This window comes from Falco biarmicus, chromosome Z, assembly GCF_023638135.1.
Source record: "Falco biarmicus isolate bFalBia1 chromosome Z, bFalBia1.pri, whole genome shotgun sequence".
Classification (NCBI taxonomy): Eukaryota; Metazoa; Chordata; class Aves; order Falconiformes; family Falconidae; genus Falco; species Falco biarmicus.
The window spans coordinates 67,160,709-67,183,281 of NC_079311.1; the positions used below are offsets into that span (position 1 = coordinate 67,160,709).

A 22,573-nucleotide genomic window follows, 5' to 3' on the forward strand; every position below is an offset into this window, starting at 1 on the left:
TGTCTTTCTTATGCTGCCTGTTGCCTCCATCCTTCACCATTTCTTCACTTGTTCCTACCTTCCTGGACTCTTTTGAGCTCAATTATGAAAGAGAGAAAACATTAAAAAAAAAAATCCAGCTATGTGTAGTCCCCTTAGCTCTTTTTACTTCCATTTCTTCTGGCCAAATTTGACTTAGTTTTGATGTGCGCCCGCAAGAGCTCCAGTCACCATGCGTGGAGTGGTGACAAAGTGGAGGGCTTCAGTGCTGCAGCATTTACTTTTGTCCATGAGTCACATGGACAATTCTACGGTGACATGTCAATAGCAAATGAAGCAGACTGAGCTCATGGCCAGTGAGCACAAAAAAAAATAAATTTGCCCCCACTGTTCCAGCTGGCCAGTCAAAGCAAAGAAGGTGATCCTTTACCCCTGGAGTCTGCAGTAAACTTTTTCTTGTTGACTGCTGCAGGTATGCCTAATTCTCATCCTTCATCCTAACTGCAGCTGGATATTAGTTGTCACTGGGAGCCAAAGGTGGGCTGGCAGCTCTCCAAGTGAAAGCTCTACCCTGCACATATATTTTAGATAAGTTCAGTCAAAAGTTTGCTATGACTTTGACTTTAAACTTAAATTAGGAGGGGAGGGACGGGGCTTTCTTGTAAAGCCTGATCAAGAAGCTGGGAATAACTGTACAGCTGGAATACACAAATAGTCTGCATACAATTTAATTGTCATAATCCATACCAGCAACCTGTAAGATAGTTCATTTTGTTTGAAAGCTACTGCTAAAACATCACTTTCTTGGTCAATAGAACAGAACAAAGCAAATTTCCAAACCTCAGAATATAATAAAAACATTGAAAATTAGTTGTCACACCATTACATGTGGGGTACTTCTGCAATACAGACAACTGTGAAAAGTGGAGCACTCCTGAAGTTGAAGAGCAGTGACACTAGTGCTGGTGCTGTCAGACAGCTCAGCTGTGTATGGCTGTACGGTGAGTTTCAAAGCACAGGTTGTGGGTTGGCAGTAATTAGCAGCTGCGCTAAGTGCTTGCTTGCCATTAAAATCTATGCCTTTGTTAGTTCTAAATAGGTTCAGTAAGTTGTTTTGGTCTGTCAGACCAGGTTCTGCTCTTAGCAGTGGCATTAACGAACTGCAGCTTTGCAAATGTCATGGGAGGGTGCTGCTGTCCAGACCTCGGCCCCTCTGCTAACTGGCGGGTCAGTCCTAGGGAATGACCCACTGTTAGTTTTCCAAAGGGACCAACTTCTTGTCTAGAGTTATATAGCTTCAAAAATTGTATTTATACTAGTCTAATGGATTTGTTAAATTGTCTTGTATTTCATGGATTTGTAATAGTAAATGTGCTGTAATACTTTTTTAATTAGTTGATGAAAATTAAATTATTAATTTGAGGTTACCTTTTGCAAAGCAGATTAAATTAGGACAGGAATAATCAAACATTAATTACTGAAGAAGATTTTACTGATAAACCGTCTGCTGAACATGTTATACTTCAGATATGTGACCGGGAAAATAAAAAATCCTTCTCTGTAACTTCAACTCCAGAACAGGTGAACTGTACCTAAATCACTTGCCATATAGTCTTTAAACATAAGGGGTAGGTGAGCAAATCCCATCATTTTCCTGTGAACTGTGTTTTTTCAAATTGGAGGAAACCACCTTATTGGCGTTGAATTAACACAGAGCTGCAAAATGCCTGTTCCATTTTTTTTTCCTGTTGAAAATAATAAAAATAAATAAATAATTGCCTTACTTGTGTACAGAAACACCGTAGTTCAAGTTTTAAATATACATCTGACATTATATCGCTATAAAAGTGAGTAGTTTGTAGAGGGTGCTAGTCTCTTTTAGGGTACAAGATTGGTGACAACCCCCCCTTTTATTGCAAATGCTGAGAATAGATTTTAGTTTTGGGGTACCACCTTGCTGATTCCCTTTGCTTTCACCTCAGCTTTCCTGCTGCTGGTAGTTGACTGTCAGTGCATCTCTACATTGTTGGTTTTCAAAAATCATCTGAGGAAAGATGTGTTTTGCTTGATTTGTACATGAGGACTATAGTACACATAAACTGGCAAGGGATTCAAGAGCCTGAAAGTGTAAATGTCAAATATGAAGGGTTTCTCTTGAGCAAAAAATCACCTGCTGTCCATTAGGACAGCCAGATACAAACCATTCAACTATGAGCGATCTGGCTAAACCAGTGACAGGGAACTTAAAGTGTTTTCGGAACTGAAAGCTGTTGTACTGGGTAGCCAGAGAGCTGAGCCATCCCCAGGTGGACTTGGAAGCATCCAACCCAAATATGAAAGGGAGAGTTAGCTTCCAAAATAAATAATTAGGAGTAGACATTTGTAGTAGACAAAGCCAAATATGTTTTCCCTCTTCTGCTTTTATATCAACAGGTGATGGAAGTTACTTGGTTTATACTAAAAATGTTGGAATGTGATAGTCGAGCAGAGTTGTCACACCTGTGTTATGCTTTCCTGGTCGTCTAGACATTCCAGCCTCCGTTCATTCCTGCAGATCTGAATCCATCACCTGTGCTTAATACTTGTGTCTGTTGAAAAAAAGTAAATAGTCATCCAAACGGTGTGTCATGTACATGCTCTTCTAACTTCAAACAGGCCTTTAATTCTTTTGGGTTATGTGAAGTATATTGGTGTCAAGATAGAAAGATAACTTTCAGAGAACCAGGTGTTCATTCTCTGAGAATTTTTTTTTATAGAACTACCCATACATCTGCTGTTTTCTGCTAAATCAGAGTGAGGAATCATGTGTTTTTGACTATCGTACTGCAAGCTTTTCAACCATATCTATGAAGGATGCTATGCAATTTGCTGTAATGATTGTATGTCCTTCTTTGTTGCAATATGGCTTGCAACAGCTAATTCAACGTCCTTCTCTTGAAAATGAATCTTACCCCATCTTTGAAAAGATAAATCTATTCTTTGTCCTTGAGACACAGATACCACAGTTTACTCCTCTTTTCCATACCTCACTCATTGGTCATCTTTCCAAAGCTTCCAGACTCTCAAGAGAGAACAATGCCCATCAGATGTGGGTAGAGTGCCATCTCAGAAAGAATGACCTGATCAGGAAAATTCCCTTCTTCTTTTCTTCTCCTCCCCTTTCACCCGAAATGACTCCTTCAGGAAACGTCCGATCCTTGCGTAGCTCAGTGGATCAAAGTGCTGTATTGTTACATCTTAATCACGTGTGGATGGCTGCAGAAGGGATCAGAGCTCTCTTTGTTCATTAGAGGCTTCTAGGCCAAAACCAGTGCCAGCAGCCATAAAGGAAATATGTGAACCTCTGTTTGGTCACTCAGTGAACCATGTCACTCGAAGGGCTGACTTCCACTTCTCTGCACTTCCTTCGGCAGGAAGGTAGCCTATATCATGGTCCTAAAATATGTTAATGCCAGCAATTGTACGGAAAGGGGATTTCTTTCTTCTTTTTTTTTTTAATATTTGATGTTTTTCTACTAATCTTTCTCCTTGTAGTTTCCTGCTTGTGAGTATCTTCAACTTGAAGTACAAACTAGCATTCAAAATGTTCCAGATTTATCTGTGTCAGATAGAGACCTGGTCTATATCACTGTGGTCTTGCAATCTGTAGTATTTAAAATAAATAAAAAATCTCACAAAGTGCTGTTAGCTAGGAGAGGTGGCGTTGCCCTCTACTCTTCCCCTCTGATTTGAAAGGGTGCCTGTTGTGAGGTTAGTAGCATGCAGCTAAGCCCAGTGCACTATGGAGAGGTCTGAACGTAGCTGTTTCTACCAATATAAAGAAATACTTTTAAAATAATGACTGAACGGGCAATGAGTAATTAAATTAAATAGTTACCTTTCCCTCATAAAGAATTCTTGTAAGAAGGAATCAAAAAGCTTTTTGAATTTTGCCTGTTACATTATTTCCAACAGGAAACTCTTGCTTTACTTTCTCTCCCTTCTCCTCACTTTCCATGCAGTCAGCCATCCAGTTGTATATATTGTTCAGTTTGCACAGGTGTGTGATTACAAATGAACCTGAGACTAACTTGCAGTGGTAAAAATGTACTATGCAGAAGTATGTGCCATTATCAAAGTGTAAGACCATAGACGTTTTTTCTTCCTGTAAAATGGGTTGTTGCAGTGCATGTGTACCTACCGCTGCAGATTGTGACTGGTAATAGGGAGGTGAACTGTTCGTGAAAAACTTGACCAAGTGTTTTAACTTCCTTGTAGCCCATCAAGATTTTGGGAGTGCTTAATGAGGCAAGACAGGATTAGATATGACATTAATAAGACATTGTGTTTCTCCTTTTGCTTCAGTTGTGCATTTTTCTACAGCCATTTTAATGATAATGTCACTTTACCTTGCTATATGATACAAAGTGAGATGTTCTTTACATGTAGACTAATGTGTAGTTGATAGCTAAAGTGCAATCATGTGTCGTTATACTGTTGTATCAAGTGTGAGTGAATTAACTGATAAGAAATTTACTGTCATCTCTAAATGTTAGTAGGGAGAGGAAGACAGAGAGTGAGAAGTTGCGTGTCATGCCAGGTTATTTGTGCACAAACACAAGTGTTATTGTTTATTGGGCTATCTGTCGGTTACTGCCATGCTTTAAAATGTCATCCAGTGAAGAAGGAAAACCAAACAATTTAGCTGATAAATCATATACTATGGATAATGAAAAGCAAATAATTTAACTGTTCTTGTTTACCGTTTGGGTTAGAAAATCAATTGTGCAAAGTAAATGAGTGCATTCACAGAAATAAGGATTGATTTAGGTATGACTTCTGAGTGTACAGGCTATATTACTAGAACAATATAATTTCAAATATAGTTTTATTGGGTTTTTATCTTCATATATTGTATCCATACATACAGGCAATGCTAAAAGGGAAAGAACTTAGTGGTTTAACCAACACTTTGGGTAAAATTCACAAAATTCATATATGGCAACCTTTAATAAAAAATGGAATGTACAAGTGCTACTAGCGGTGTTATGGTCTTGCATGTGTTTTGTCTAAAATAAGCAGAACTGCTCTCTCTCCTCTCCTAAGAATAGCTGAAGATCCAATCAGACCACCAGCCACTGGATTTTTTAATAGGATCCAGTTGTATTTGTCATGCATTTGTCTTTATTCTAAACCCAGTTGACTGCATTTATACCTTATTTTTATTGATAGATCCTGTTAATACATTTTAACTCCTGTCAAGGGAACAAATGAACCATTTTTTGTTTCCTGAGATAGATGTCACTGTTTCACCTTGATTATTCTGAGCATTGTCCACTTTTCCATATATTGCGCTTCAAGCACCGTCAAGTCCCTTTGCGGATTTGTGCTTTCTAGTTGGCAAACATCAAGCTGATACACTACCAGCTGGGCTGGAATTTTTTTTCTTTTAATATGGTGTAATTTCTGCTGGATGGATTAGACATGTTTAGAAGCAGGATGTTTTTTATTGCTTGTAATCTAAAGCCAGTTTATGTGCTTGATCTCTTCACACCTCTCTCTGCTTCCCCTCTTAAGTTCCTGCTGCACTCCCTGTGGTCTGACTGACACAATGATGACACTGTCCTGTCTATTAATCTGTCTACAACTAGGCTTATAAAACAGCATGGCTGGTGGCAGTATTCACTGGATGTAAAGTGGATGTGCTTCATAATGTGCAAATACTTCTTTATTCGAAGTTTGAGAATTTGGTTTTTCTCCAAAACAGTTTTGCAGTAGGCAGCTTACTAGCTTTTCTAGCTTTTCTGGAGCAATGTATAAAACGCTTTATTTGTTGCTTTGATTTTTTTAAAAAACCCTACTGTTAGTGCTTCATCTTGTAATGAGGTCATTGCTTTTTTGAGAGGACAATTGGAAATATTCCATTACTAAGATTTCAAATTTTAGCTGTTACCAAGTAGACTTTTTTTTGTTTAAGTCCCTAAAACATCTGTGAATTATTAGCAACATATCATTAGTACACTGATCTATTGTAAACCAACAGAACCACTTTCCAGTTATGGAAGCAAACATAAAATGTTACTTGGCAAATTCTAGTTTGTTCAGTAACCCTGGCACAGACTATCTGTCCATATTTATAGGACCATGCTAAACATTCAAATCTAAAATGTTATTGAAAAATGTAATTTTAGTTTTCAGGGGGTTTTAATGTATTCATCTCCCTGACCTGCTTGCAACAGTTGCTTCTTTTTCTTGGAAATCTGGAGCACTGTAAAGTTGAAAACTGAGTCCCTGAGCTGGAGACTGAGGCATATTCGGTAGCCTGTTACTGGTTATCCCCTTCTTATGCCACCCAATGCCTCAAAGGCATTACAAAATAATACTAGATCCAACTGGAAGTGTCAGGTCTAAAACCACAATATAGTGCTACTATGAGGCTATAGAAAAACAATGACTCAGGGTTTTTTTCGTGATTATGGCTGAAAGATATTCTATTTATTGTTTAATTGCTTTTGTGCTACTTTGAAGCTGCACAGGCTGTGGTGGAATGACACTAGATCCTATATGATACATCTTGGCATAGAAATGACAAAATAGTTTAATCGTATTAAACCTTTCAATTACTGCCCTACAAATGACTGTGTTCTTGATGAGTTTCTTATTCAAGTAACTCTTGACCTCATAAAATATTAAACTCATACTGAAACCTACGCTTTGTAATGCCAGGTTTTTTTCACATTTTCAGTTTACACAGTTAACTTGTATCAAATTTAAAAATAATGCTTTAAAAGAATCAATTTCATGGTGAATGCATCTAGGCAAACAAGTAATTTAAACAACATCTTACTTGTGTGTAGCAGACCGTTTTACAAGTAACTGAGAGTTTTACAAGCCTGTGTTTCAGACAGGATGATTGGTTGTTTCTTACATGTGAGCTTGGGACTTAAACTCATTAAGTTCAATATACGGAACCTTTCCTGGCCTGCTATCGAGCACTTAGTTAAGGTCTTTTTAGCAGTAGTCATATTCTGTAGTTCATTATTGAGAAATGGCAAAATGGTGCAAATTTCAAGTAGGTTCTCAAAAAGCTAGTGGTATACACTGTAACCTTTTAGCTTGTCTAGTGGTCAGCAAACTCTTTATATGATGATTTCTAATGTAAAGAAAACTCAATTAGTAATTGCAAGTGCGCAAATTCTTGCAAGTAATTGCAAGAAGACTTATCTTGAGCATGAGAGCCCCAAAATTTAAAGATGTGATTATACCTTCATTAGACAATAGTTTTGAATAGATATGTTACTCTCTAAGGTGAGCGGAGAGTGCTTAGAAAAATTTGTTGCGTTAAGATATTTCAGTAAACTGATATTAATCTTCTCATCCTCTTAAAAAATCATGTCAGGCATATCCTTCCTATATACAATTTCCTTTCCAGTGAAAAGCTTACCCCAGGTGTAACGCTAGGACCTGTTGGTAAAAGTGTGAGTCAGATTCAGAGGTAGCAGGAAGGAGCTGCCTGTCCAGCCTGCAGAAGCCCTGTTTCCCTTCCTGCTGGAATCCCTTAACAAATACCTGCTTTTGTTCTTCGTTGATACAATCATGAGAACTAGGGTATCACCAGGATATAATCTTGCTGCTGTTAGGTGCTTTTCTTCAGAAATAATCTGGCTTTTCAGTGACACCATAAAGGCACTCCACAGTTGTAAGTATACAAAGACAAGCCTTAATTCACTTTATCAAAGTAACAATAGCTTTATTACAGATCCTGTTCTAAGCATCTTTTATTATCAGTAGCCCTTGTTCAAGGAGGCCAATATATTTTATAAATGCTGTCTGTCTGCCCTAGAATTCAGACATTGTTTGGAGAAGAGTGTGGTTTCTTTGGGTATGGTTTTTTTTTTTTTTTTTTAATGTAAAGGTTGATATCCTGATTGAGGTGTCAGTGGATCTTCATTTATGTATATGCAACTCTTGATCTACTGCCTATTATTTCATCTTTTTACTTGAAGTGTGGGTCAGGATAATGTAAGGCAAGTGGTATCTTGATACGGTATGTGAAGAATATTCATTACTCTCTTGCTTGCCCCTTCCCATGGGACCTTTTTACTAAAAGACTTCTCAGACAGGTGGAACTCTCTGCTGCAGCCTGAGGTAATGGAAAGAATAACACTGGAGCTTGGAAAGAGAGAGATTCTAGCCTATTACCTTTAAGTTCCAGAGTCAAAAGACCCACACAAAAGACCTTCAGCATCTTACTGTATGCACCCATCCTTCTGGTCATGCCTGGCTTTTCCAGCATCACTGCTGCAAACCTCTGCGTTAGTTCACTAATTCTTCTTCCCAGCATGGAAAATAGTTCAGTTACATGACTTAAAACATTCAGTTGTGTAAAGTGCTCCCTTTTTTCTGTATCTGTGATGGCTCATGCATTTCCTGTAATTTTAGTGGTAGTGACAAATTACTTTTGCACGTGGGCGTTCTCTATACCCCTGTGTACAGGACTGTGTCAGATTTGATCTGTGTAATTTTCCTCTTGGTATCCTTGTGCTTTATGAAGGAATCTGCAACCTGTTAGGGGCCTTACTCAAGCAAGTTCCTAGTCACAGAACATGAAGAGGTGCTGCCATATTTCTAGGTGGAGAGTTATTAAATATCAAGAAACAGAAATGAGTCTGGAGTGCCTGGAGTACTAATTTAAAGTGGTGGCTTGCTGTGAGTTTTGAAACATGGGTGCTTCCAGAGGCCTGGACCTAGACAACCCAAAGCACAGATCTGCTTCCTCTAACTGTAGGGCAAGGAGGAAATCCTCAGAAACAGGTCCTGCAGAAGTCCCTGGTGCTGGAGGAACTGGAGGGTTACAGAGACCGTGGCATTCTGGCAGCCAGGAACTGAAGCTGGCAGTTGCAGGGTCTCTCAGAGCACTTTTTGCCTCAAAAATATAGTATGTTAACTTCTTCCAAAATGGATTTATTCCACAGTTCCTGCCTTCAAACCAGGAATGGTTAGTTGCTGTTAGTTCTGGACTTCCATTGCCTCTGTGTGAACTTCAGAGCTAATAGCTAATCATACTCCCATGAGCAAAGGACCTAAAGGGAGGTTGAAACCATGCTACATTTATACACTGTGCTCTGTACCTGGTACAGAACAAGTGAAATAGGCACAACCACTGTCTCATCTTCCGTGCATGAGAGCACACATTTTGTAGAATTGCAGCTACTGCTGAATAAATAGCTTTTCTTTTGTGTTCACACTGGCTGTTGGCTTGGAATGGTTTCAGCAGTGCAAATGTGGGGAACCAACCACAAAGCCCTTAGAAATCCTGTTCGTTGCTGTTGATATGAGAATACATGTCCATACAGTGTTTTGGTGCTTTGCAGACGTGGGCATGGTATACAGATGTTATTTATTCAAGTGCTAGATTTATATACATGTTCAGGCAAATGCAGATGAATCATCACATATGCACTTCTCCAGAAAACATCTGAACAGAAAACATGCCATTTGCAGAAGAGATGTCATAATAAGGATTGATCTTTGGAATTCTGATTATTCTAAGAGTTATTTTGACATTCAACATCACAGGTAAACTTCTGAAGGCAGGGGGATGGGGGGAAGGTAAAAACTCAGCACTTGTGTACCTGTGTCTCTCTAGTTCTGTTACTACTTGAAACTACAGTCTGTAGTTAAAGCTAGCATATTTTGCTGCTGAAATCAACATACTCTGTTGTTAGTATTATATTATGAAGTAAACCGTGAATATCTACAGTCTATTAAAAAAAAATACGCTATGAAAACTCTGCAAAGATCTGAAATATATCTGCTTAAAGGTCTTGAGTTTCTACTAGTTATTTGTATTCCTTAAGTTATTTATCTGAAGGTGGGGGGGTGGGGATGAGTGTGAAGGTAGAGAGGAATGAGTGGTGGTATAGTAAAAGCTTTAATTGGTTTCTTGTAAAATTATCTTTGGTTGTGCGCTTTTTTTTTTTAAATAGGCTAGGGCAATGATAGTATGAACAAATTGTCCTAAGTTTAAATTGATCTCAAATTCAATCATTTATTTTTGGTATATCTTAAGAATCAATTTGGATATTATAAGAATATACTTAGACAAAAAAAATTGTTGTTATATGCAGTACATTGGTATTTTTGAGTCTAGGTAGTATGTGTGAGGGTGGGAAATGTGATTTTTTTATGTCCTCCAAATAGCTGATTTTAGCCAGGGCTGATATTCAGCGTTACTGTTTAGGATTTTATATTCTAACACTGACTTTATGTACCTGTCAGACATTCTCTGTTGCAACCCAAAGTACTTCAGAAAACACGGTGACTAAAAGAGGAAACAATAGGAGCAGTAACTTAAAGGGTTAGTTGTGGTCTTGTATTAAATGTGATGTTCGATTTCCACTTCTCTTGAAATCTTTGGAATAAATTAAAGAATTAAAGCTGTAGATATTAAAGGAAAATATTTTACTGTGCTTTCATTGCACACATTTTTGTACAGTGCCTCCTCTGTTCTTGTTTCAGTTGTCATTCAAGAAGGGATGCTCTTTTGCTCACTGTGGGGTTGGATATTGTGACCCCTTGTCTTGTTTGTCCAGCCCAGCACTGGCTGTATGAACCTTCATCTGGAAGTCTGGTTTTCTCTATATAGCTATGCTGATGGTGCTTTCATTTTATCTCTGTGTCTTCCAGTTGTAAGAAAAGCACATGCTTATATAAACAGAATATGCTGGGTGAATGGGACGTAGAAGGCAAAGTATAGATGTATTTTTTAACAGCTACTGATTCTTACTGTTTCTTTTGAAGAAATTAGCAGAATGTGACCAAAGAAATCTAATACACCATAGTACATTGTTGTGTGGTAAAGACTTGCATGAAAAGAGCTGATAGATGCTAGTAGCTCCTTAAAGTCCATCTTTACTTCCATCCATATACATGCAAATCTCAGTAGTATTTTTGCACCCTCAGCAGTTTTCTGTCCTCACTTTCATCCATCTTATTTGTCCCAGACCTATTATAACATGACCATATGTATCTGTATGACAAAAAAATACTCATCCTTTTAAAAAATCTTGCACTCTCTCCATCCTGATAAGTGATGCAGTATTTTATATTTTACAGTAAGCATCCGTCTGTGTTAATCTTCCAGCTCTCTAGCTCACTCTTTTTCTTGTCTCACACTTGCATTTGCCAGTACTGTGTGCTCTCTGTTTGGAACAGTGTGTCTATGCTGGTTTGCCAAGCGTCCTGTTTCTTCATTCAGAGCAGTTAGGTATCTTCTTTAAAACAATTTCTTTCTTCAGTCACTTGCAATTTAAAAATTGTAGTGCCTTGTGACCACTGGAGATAACAAGGATGGAAAAGTGCATCTGTTCCACAAAACACTCTGGAAATTATTTTGTAGAATATGCGTATAACTGTATTCCTCTTTGTAAAGACTTAAGAGCCAAAAATACAGGCCTGGTCTCTTAGAAAGCTAAGTACAAAGCTCAGATTGGAATTGTTTTAGGTAATCTTTTGTAAAAAGCAAAATTTAAAAATTAATAAATAAAAAAGATTGGAAAGCTGTACAAACTAGACATACTGATTTGTAAAGCATTCACCATCACCCGTGAGGAGCTGTGCAAAAAGGCTTGTGATAGTTTTGAAATCTTGTCTAGAGAAATTGCCTACCCCGCCATCACACAGAAATGCTGAAGACAACAGACAACAGTGTGGGGTTTTCTTTTGGTTTCGCTTCAGCAGGTCATATTTTTAAAAGAAAGAAAAAAGAAGCTCAGTTTCATAATTCTGATTATCATAATATGTGCTTAATTGAGTCATTGCAGATTTTTAACATTGCATATACAGACTAAGGATTCAGTGGCACACACAAGTCAGTGAAATATTTAGATTCAAAGAACTATTATTTAAGAGCATGTCTGTGGCTGTCAGTGTTGCTTAATCTCAGCTGGCATTCCTGGAAATAGCCCTGTGTATAGGTCGCTCCAGACCACAGCATATCACTGTCCCTTCCCATCAGCTGAGGCACTTTCATTCCCCTCCCTGTTGTGTAAGAGCTATTCCATATGGAGTCAATAGATACGAGGTATACGTGTTTTAGGAGGGGTGCTTATGAGACATAGGTGCATTACAAGGATCCCTCTAGACATGGATGAGATCACTGCTATGAAGAGGCATGTGAGCAGGCACACGTGAAGTATCTCTTCAGAAGGTTGTGAAGTATCTCTGTAGGAAGAATAAATGTTATGAAACTTCTGCTGACAGTTTTGCACATTAGAGCAGCTGTTCTGGTCAGACACACGGTTCTTTTTAGCCAAGTGGGGTGTCAGATAAAGATCTAGCAGATTTTTAGGGAGAAGCATGAAAGTGTTAACTCCTGTACAACAGTGGATTGAGCTAGTTGATTTAAGATGAAGTGGCTACTGATACATTTCACCCACTCTTATAAATCACTATACTCGGAACAGGACCAGCAGAAAAGCATGTGTAGCAAGCAGCTCAAGAGGCTGTGCAGTTTGCAGTCCAGCACATAAACTAACATAAACTAGAGTGCATTTCAATTTACTTTTTAGCATCAGTGGTGATTTAAGCAATGGGTTCCACTCTGTGGTTAGTAGGTCAACATTTGTGGTTTCTATTTAATTTGCCAGAGTTTCCTTTCTTTTGTTTTCTGTTTTCCTTTTTTAGACAAGACTTCTTTTACCTCTAATACCATCCTTTTCCTTATTGCAACTGTTGAAAACTTTTTTTGTTTCTTTTAAAGTCTTCTGTAGCAGTATAAATATACTCTGAGCCTCTAATTATGGTATTTTTTTCTATGCCACCTGCAAGCATTTTACCTTTTTAGCTGCACAGTTAATTTTCTTTAAGTTACTTATTTTATGTAGTTTCCCTTTTTAAAATTTAATGCTATGTGGTGGACTTTTGGCTTTTTCTCTTCTCCAAAGATACTGAATTTGCATATGCTTTGGTCACTGTTATAGCAGCTTGTCATCCGTGAAGTTGGCAATCAAAATTGCCTCTCTCTTCTGTATCTTCTAAACAGTTGCTCCCAAAGGCATATTTTAGTGATGTCTGAAAAGGTAATCTCAGCATCATAGCTCAATGAAACTTTCATAATGTGAGTATGGGGAACCCCAGTCTTCCATTATTACTGCATTTCTTGTCCATGCAGATTTGGGATAGGCGAATGAAGCCTTTCTTGTGGCTAATACAAGCATTCAGCAAATTAGGTAACTTTAGTTTAATTCATACCTACACCAGTCACCATCTTGCAGTAGTACTTGATTAATCTTGTAAAAGTCTTTGAAAGATTTAGACTGGTGGGACACAGACATGACTGTGCAGCCTTTGATTAGATGTGATATACATGTGTTGTACAATTTTTTTCCAGAACAAAATTGTTCAGTAAAAGAGCAATAGATGAAAAAATACTTTATCCATTAAGTTCTACAAATACAGCCTGGTATTGTAAGTGACTACCTGAATTTTGTGTTTGTTTACAACAGATTAATCAGAGTGGGTTGGAAGCCTTTTTGCATTGGTGGAATTTTGTATTAAATTTTTGAATTGGAATGAAAAATAATAACTTTCAGCTTTCTTTCATGTTAATAGATAGAAATGACTCTGTATTCGTAGATTACAGTATCTAAGTTTTCCTGTACTTCTTGTGTTCATGTGTGTTGTGAACTGGGTAGATGAGATTTTGTAATAGAACATATAAAAACTTACAGCAGGGTCTGGTTACTCAGTTTACATACATCAATTTAGTAACATCAGTTCCATGCTGCTATGCTAATCTACACCAGCTGAGGTTCTGGGCACCATTCCTCTTATTGTGTCTTGACTTTTCTAGCACGTAGGTTAAGCAACATTTGATAACCATATGCTTAGTATATTGTGCCAGTAGAATAGGACGTAGAAGGTGGAGTGTGGGAAGAGTGGGAAGAACTGCAAATGTGTATTGTTAGATTTTATTGACTTCAGAATGTGGCATAAAAACAATGTCAGCTTCTCTATAAAACAAGGCCCACGTGTGGAGTCAAGACATACAGTGAAATCCTGTAAAACAGTAGTAAAGAAGTCTTTAAATTGTGTGGATTTAATTGATTATAGTTTCTTCTAAGGTTATAGCTTAACAATTTAGCAATCCCAAAGTAAACTCTTAGAAATGTGAAGTCAGGATGTAAATGAATGTCTAATGGGTCAGACATCTGAAGTGTGTTTGAGTCTATATTTTGCTTTGGCATCTGTGAACAGGCAGAAGGCTTTTCACCATTTATGCAAGAGGGGAAGACAAGAACTTCTCTTAGGAACTCACCCCTTTTGTGCTAGTGGGATTGAAGTCAGCTGTAAAATAGTTACTGCTTATTATCTGATAATGCAAGAACTACCTAGGTAGGTGACTATTCCAAGAATTTCAGCTTCCTTTGGATATTTTGGTGATTAGTGTGCATCCTGTTAGGAAATCTGGTAGGGAATGAGTGTGAATGATGGTCATCAGGGCAGAAAGCAACTAGAGAAACAAAAGCAGATGCAGAGCTGAGAGCATTCCAGTGGAATACTCAACTGTATAAACACTGTTGGGCCTCTGATTGTATCAGTCTATTTTCATGTAGTTGTTTCATCTTTTACATGTAAAAAATGATTCCTTTTGAAGTCTAAAAATCTTAGTTGTTTTTAGAACTGAATGACATCTTCTGAGTTAAAGGAGAAGTTAAAGTAAATGGGAAAATACTTGTCTCTACAAACTTCTTTCTGGAAGTCTCAAAGTCGTAGAGTCTGCTTGCAAAGCCCTGGGCTTTAGCAAACCCCATTGTGGTGTGAAGTTTAAATAAGGAAATACAGTAACATACCACAGAGTATCCCGTGGGTTGTGGAAAATCACTTCTGTGCTACTTCTGGTTTAGTTATTTATTATTTATAAGGTGATTAGTATTATTTTTCTGTATTTGGATTAGAGAAAAATCATCTAGCAAGTCTCTTTTTCTCTGTCACTTGTGTGAATATAAGCAGTTGTGCTTTTATGCCATTATCAAAACTTCCCATTCAATAGCCACTCTTAATGATCACTTTAATTTCAGCATTTGTCTAGGCCCTGTTAATGGACATACTCTGAACTGTTCCTTAGGTGTGGAAAATAATGACAACACATGCTAGTTTTGTTACATTTTGATTACATTCCTAGACATAGGAAAAAAATCATTTTAATCAATGTTGGGCATCCAAATAAATAATACATCTGTAAAATTTGTTTCACTGAATCAGTTGATGCTGGTTTACTGCTGAAATAGAAATTCCATCTTGGCATCTACAGTCACTGAAATATAACTTAAAGTTACTGTATTTTTCTTGGCTAGAGACTACCTAGTTAAGCAGAGTATTTGCCCACAAACTCTCAAGACTCAGTGCTAGTCTACTTACTGCCATCATTTCCTTGTAGGTGTTTCTAGATATTTAATGCTTTTAGACCCAAGTACTGTCCTTACAATGTAATGACCTTTTCCTAATCATTTCTTCATATGGTATAGCCTTCATTCAACAGGCTATGTAGGTAAGATTGCGGACAGAGTTCAGTGAGCTCAAGGGGCTGATGGCAACAGACTTCCAGTAGAGGGGGTGTGGTGGACATCCTCTGGGTTGTGGGTCTGCAACATCTCAAATTGCTCAGCCATTTTTGTCAGCTTAACACCAGCAGGCTGCTGCATCAGCTAGCTGCACCGACACCTTGCTTCGGTATGCCTGTCTGCAGCTTTGCCTTCCTCCTCTTATTTAGCAGTCAAGGAGGCTGTTGCTGAAACAGGCAAAAAGAGCTTTCTTACCCTGCTTCTCCTGTACTACGATTGGTGCCATTCATTCTATATATTAATGGCGGTAAATTCAATTTGGCGTCACTTCAGTTGCTGGAGACTTTGCAATATATTCCTTATAGAGATTAGTATCTACTTTCTGATCGCATGTAACCATGCTAGCATATCAGATACTAGTACTGCACTGGGATAGCAATGATGAAGAGTGTGTATGCTGATATAAAAAAGAAGTGGTTGTTGAAGTCCTGTTTATTTCAACTGGTAAGTTTTCTGAAATTTGTGTCAGAGGAGGTGGATGCAAGTACTGCACTTCATTTTAACATATCTGCAGGTTGATACAATTCTGCTTTATTGGAAATAGATTATAAAAGGTTTCACCTTTTTCTTATCTGGGGAAGCAGAAGTTCCCACCTCAAAACTGTTTCTTTTCTGATATTTGTTACTAAATACTCTGCTCAGAATTCCTTTCTAAAAAATAAGAAACCCCTCCTGCCATGTTGTCATGCTTGAATTCTGATTCATGTGAGTTGGTTTCTTCTATTAGAATACATTACTAGATAAACAAAACTGTTGTATAGACACTATAAGAGCTGGATAGGGATGCTGCAGCTTGTTTGGGCTTTGGAAGCCTTTTTTATCTTCCCTCACCCCCCACCCCCCACCCCCCCACTTCTTCCATTTTTTTTATTCCCCATGCATGTGGAACCTTATACCGCATGGCCACAGTTGCCTGTCTAGGGCATCTGCCACCTACCACAATACAAGTAACTGTTACTGTTGTGCGTATTTGTGGCTCAATCTGTGATAAAAGAAAATTAAGAATATTTGGCAGTAATCAATCACAAGGAACAAGAATGTGCAAACTAAGTCAGGAATAAATATTGTTGTTGGTATGTTGACAATAGCAAGTACTGATGGATATGATTTTAGATGTGAAATCTAAATGTCTTATTTTGACAAGTCAAACATGAGTAGACTTTTGGATCAAATAGTATTGGATCAAATATTATCAAAGGCTAAAATTTTTATGAAAACAGTAATCTGTGGACCAAAATAACCTGCAGACTGCTGTCTTCTCCTAAGAGGCATCAAAAGTATGTTTTGACATTGTACTTGCTATTTTGAGAAGTGACTGGAGTATACTATTAAATGAAAACTTTTCTTGCGCAGCCTTTCTGTGGGTCTGTGTTTCTGCCTTGACAGTTGAAGTAATTAGCATCAGTGATGATTGGTCTTTCCAAGAAGCTGAATCTTCCTCAGTTATTTTGTCAAGGCTTTTAATCATCTTAAAACTTGCAATTCTGTATTACATCATATTATTATGCCTCCTTGCTGCACAGTTGCTGCAGAAGTGAAGGTGGAATTGGTTTAATTAAAAGGTTTTCTTCTTTATTATGAGATATTGTTAGTAAGCAGCTCAAGTCTGCTGGATTGTGCTGGATTTTTAACTATGACTGTAGAAAACCATCATGTTTCATGTATAGTACTTATTACTATCCTAATCACATCAGTGTGCTAGTCATCTATGTATAATTTTAGAAAAACTAACTGATTTTGGAGGAATCTTTATTTTTTTAATGTTCTCAAGGGTGTTGAGAAACCCTCTGCTATAGCTCACCTTTGGCTGGAATGACTAGAGTTTGTACATTTTTGACAGTTCTTTTGTGTAGTTAGAGTAGTCTGGTGACAAATTCTGCGTCTTAAATGTGATGAAACATATAGCTTTAATTTTAAAATACAAACATAACCTAAGATTTCTTAGTTACTTTTGCTCTTTTGGCTATGTTTTTGAACACTTGTTTTGTTTGCTTTGCTCTTGCCTTAAGTTCATCGATTTCTTCCCCAGACCTCCCAGGCTGTTAAATGTATGGGTAGAATGGTAGCTTCCAAGCAGGTCACTCACCCCTAAAGAAAACACTTTCAGGTCACATCATATAACCTGTATTATAAGAACAGCTGTGGGTAAGATTCTGAAAATGAGTATCCTGATCTTTTTACATGAGTTTTTTTAATAGTTTGGTTTCGTTTCATTTTGTTTTTTAGATGAGACACAGAGTTGTCGTTATAATATTAATACATTGGTCTTTCTTTTTTTTTTTCTCCCCCACTTAATAGATAAAAAAATATTTCGAACTTGAGCCACTTGCACGTGGAAAGCGCTGGATTCTTAAACCCTGCTCCTTGGATGATATGGACGCAGTAAAAGACAGCTTCTCCCTTCTAATAAACTTGCTAGAAGAGAGAGACTTCGAACCTTCAAGAATGTGAAACACAAAGAGAGAAGAGTGGTTCTCTAGGCATCACTGTACCTGCACATTCTGTTCACAGCGTAATTATGTTGTAATATCAAGACTGTGCTGTGATATGTTGTTCATACACAGATAGTGCAGAATGTCCCTTTGCTAAAATAAATATTCTGTGAATCAAGTACACAACTATTTCCAGTAAAGTTGTCTACACTACTGAAATAGGAAGTTCCTCTTTGTTTACCACTATTTCTGCATACTGCATGTTGCTGTCTTGGATTGCGATCATTCTTGACAGGTAATTTTACACACACAGAAATGATGTAGTCTGTAAAGGAGAAATTATACATGCTACCTTTGTTTTTTAAAAAAAAACAACCAATGTCTTAAGGATTTGTGAGACTAATTTATATTAGCTCGTTTACTGACCCCATGGTATGGAAAAGCACAGCCACTGAAAACCTTAATAGGATACTTTGAAGGCAAGTAGTTTCATGTTAATGCAAAGGCTACTCCTAAGTGTTACTAAATGAAAACATAGTTGACAAGTTACAGCATATCTTACCAAAGGCAGAACTGTTATTTTGCTGGAAGTTTTCTGAAAGGTAAATTAGCAAACATAATGTGCACATAACAGTATTTGGAGAAAATAGGGGATGTTAATAGGTGGTCTAAGTAAAAATATTATTAGAAAACAGAAAGTTGGATAAAGTAATAATTTGCATTGAAAGTAGTTTTCCATAAGAGAAGCAAAGCAAATGTCTTTTAATTCAGCTGTGGAGGCTTTATTACTAGTTAGAAGTGTTACTGATTTTAAGTAAGGATTGCTTCCTTTATCACTCATTCATAGACTACTGTTATCATAACATTGTCAAGGCATCTATACCATAATTAAGGGCCTTCCAGTGTTTGTAACTATAAGCTGCTCTTTTCAAGTGATTATAACTTGTTCTTTGGAACTTCCTCTGGGCTAAATGTTACTTAGAAGACAAAAAAGTATTCATTGGAAACGACATTTGTGATACATTTGGAAAAATCCCATTCGGTTCCAGTAACATTGCATCCAGTAACAGTGCATATTTTCTCTTTCCCATTTTTCCCCACTGTAGGACTGCAATTCTTTGGCTGCGTTTTGTTGGTTTTTAAAGAACTTGTAAACCAATTTTGTCCTTTAAAGAAATGTGCCAGGTCACTGGTTCACCCTTAAGTCAGTCACAACAGGGTATGAGCGGATCAGTTACTGGACTGATCCACACCTTGAATGTTGTGCCTTGTGCATTCAGCTACCCCCGTGCATGAGCATCTGCAAACACAAACTGTAGTGGTGTGTTAGTGGTTCCTCATCGATTCTGCTTGTTTTGAAGCTCATAATTCCTTTTTTTCAGGGCTTTAAGCAACATATCTTTTCATGCAAAAGCTTGCTTTGTTGGGTTTTTTTGTTTTTTTTTTTTTAAGTTTGAAGTTTATTGTGGTTTCTCAGTAGTTTATTTGGAAATATGGAAATAGCAAGGACCAGCTTTTAAAGGCTTATAAAAGCCATTTCTCTATTACTTGCAATTACACTCTATGTTAAACAATGTTTTTAATAGGCTTTTTGTTTAATTTTCAATTTCCATGGATTTCTTGCATTGCTCCCTCAGAATTGTTTCTGCCCGAATGCATGGCCTGGTGATCACTTTTTTAACTTGCTTCCTATTATCAGAAAGAAGCTGGAAAAACTAGTAAGCTCCTTGTTTAATTTTGTGGTAGAATAGGCAGAAAGCCTGAAGGGCATCTCTTTTTTGCCTTGTTTTTCTTCTCTTTCCTGATAGGTCAGTCACCTCACTCCTAATACTCAGAAATACCCAAGAACTGGAATTGTTCACTTTAAAACACAGAAAGGAGCCCTACGTTGGTTTGGTTCTCTCTGCACAATTTAGATTGGACCCAGCTTCCTATCCATTTCTCTTGTGTGGGATAAGGAGGCTCCTTTCCCTGGATATAAGAGGAACTGGATCTAATTTACAAATCCAAACTCTGTTTTAGCTGACATGAGCTTGGAGGCTGCAGAGTCCCCAGACTTCCACAAGGTCCCCAGGTTTCTGTCCTGTTTAGGGACAATGGCAAATAAGAAGTGGTAGAGAGGAGTGAGAGAATTATTTCCCAGAGAAGGCAGGCAGTTTGGGGAGGCAAAAAGAGGGATTCAGAGCTTTTACTGTTTTTTTCATTGAGCATTAGTTAGAAGATGACACTCTGAGGTTTTTTTACTATTTTCCCCCTTATTTTGCATATTAAAGTTATGGACCAAAAGGTACAGCAAATGAAAATAAGCCCAACCGTATTGTTCTTAAAACCATACCTACTGATACCATCAATGAGTCTGGTCCAAAACCTTCGATTTCTGAGTTACATTTTGGCCATGATTTCCCACTATGCACTGTCAGAGGGTGCTACGAGACTTAACATGGAAAAAGCCCAAGTAGTCAATGAGAACATGGCTTTGGCATATGACAGTGGCCAATTAGAACAGGAGCTTTTGATGCGTAATGCTTTTTCTTCAGGAAAATGCCTGCTGCACAGGAACAGTGATTATTACTATTTTTCAGAATAATTTTGGATATGCTTTTTCTTAGTAATACAGTGATCATTCCTCATCACAGGTTGAAACAATACCTCATAACTGCTTAAGGCTAAGACCAACGCTTAACTTTACTTTGAATGTAGTTCTTCTGTGGTTTTGTGTTGTGGATGGAATTAATAGATGTGTACCTTTTTAATGTCTATAAACACATGCACCTTTTTATGGAGGAATTTAAAATGTTCATAGCAGCTCAAGTCACACTTCCTTGTCTGGAATGTCGTTGAATGCTCTGGCTGTGATAGTATATGTAAGCACCATGCTGTTTTTATTCAGATGAACAATCTCAATTGATTCTTTTTTTTTTTTTTTTTTAATCTTTTCACATGTGTTCATCTTTTATTGGAAATAAACTTAGGCACTAAGCTCTACTTTCCATACAAGTTCATTAAGGAGTGAACATTGTCTTTTTAAAAAAGATACTGTGCTTTAATGTTCCTTAGCCATCTGTTAAATTACTCTGTGTGTGTATGTGTATGTGCCCACATTGGGCTTCTCAGACCTGTGGCTGTCTGCAGTGTCTCAGCCGTCAGAATGAAAACATTATCAATCAGTATCCAACAACAGCTGGTTTTGACAAGCTTCTGTCTGCTGCCTAATGCTTTACAACTTGTCAATAAGACCTCTTTGTCTACCCGCTCTGAGCTGGCAATCTTACTGCTTCCATGTTGTGTCCTGTACTTGTACTTGTATGAAAAAAAGTTAAATCTTAGTGGGGATTGATATTTTCTTGCTGTATAATGGTTCATGTGTATCTTAGCTTCTCACTTCCAATGTGCTATACAAAAATCTGTGATGTATTATTTCATTTAATTTCTTGCATTTCATTATATTTATAGAAGTTGCAGATTTTTGTACCATGTTAGTTAATACAGTTGCCTTTTTGTAATGGCAATTAATTTATATTACAACAGTTTGTATCTTTACGGTAGTCAAAAGTATTAGTTAACTGCCATATTATCTTGACTTTATACTAAGAATACAGTGTCTATACACAGAAGTTGACCTATTCAAGTGGACAACTGGTGACATGAGGAACTTGTACTGTTTGTGATTTATACATGATTTCCATTATTAAAAAAAAAAAAAGAAAATAAACACTGTGTAGAGTTGAGTTGCTAAGTTTGGATTTTTTGAGTAGTAGCCAGTTTGAGAGTGTGGCGTTATTAGCTTGATTTGGAACCTTCAAGATAAATATTCCTAGTTAAAAAATAAAATTACTGTATAATCATTGTTAAATTATACATAGTTTTACATACACACACACACACATATATATAAAAAATAGAAACTCTAAAAACTGGCTGGTTTATTTCTACAGCAAGATGTTACTCTGGAAACATATCTGAAAGACACTGCAAGTTTATTGGTGAAAAAGATTGGAATAATCTTTATATAATTACTCTATAATAGACTGCGGGGCATGTTTATATGACTAGAAATTATTTTTAAACAAAGTGACATGACAAAGTACATATATAAAAAAAAAATCTGCAGAAGTTGAGCAAAGGAGAGTACTATGGGAAAAATAAAAAGCTTGCTGAGACAACTCAATATTATCCTATCAAACACTGTTTGAGAAGAGACTGTCACAGCCCAAGTTGTAGCAGCTGATGGAAGTACAGCACTGCTGAGCCAGACTGGAGTTGCTGATTCAACTCGAGGTATGCTTTTTTCATTTTATTACGTTTAAATCTGCCTCTTACCAAAACTAGGATGGAAATTAAAGATTTGTAAACTCACAGTATTTTTTTAATTCTTTTGTCTCATATAAGTAGGAACTGAAAATCTGCTAATCATGCCTCATTTGATAGCTCTTGAAAGAATTTTCATTAGCTCATTAGCCCTTTGAACTAATAGTTCAAACAAATAACAACATCTGTTTGTGTCAGCTGAAGGGTTAGTCATTCAGGTTAACATGAGGAGAGAGAGTCCCATATCCT

General features: G+C 37.2%; 1 protein-coding gene across 5 annotated transcripts in view; it reads left to right on the plus strand.

Annotated features, from left to right (window-relative positions):
• The window catches only part of ARL15 (ADP ribosylation factor like GTPase 15), a 224,725-nt gene extending 202,981 nt beyond the window's left edge, over positions 1 to 21,744 (plus strand). For all 5 annotated transcript variants that reach the window (XM_056324799.1, XM_056324800.1, XM_056324798.1 and 2 more), the window contains one exon: positions 17,883 to 21,744. In XM_056324799.1, the coding sequence (XP_056180774.1) occupies positions 17,883 to 18,035 (153 nt within the window). In that variant the 3' untranslated portion in view covers positions 18,036 to 21,744. The remainder of the gene's footprint in view (positions 1 to 17,882) is intronic.
• Positions 21,745 to 22,573: the final 829 nt, after the last annotated feature.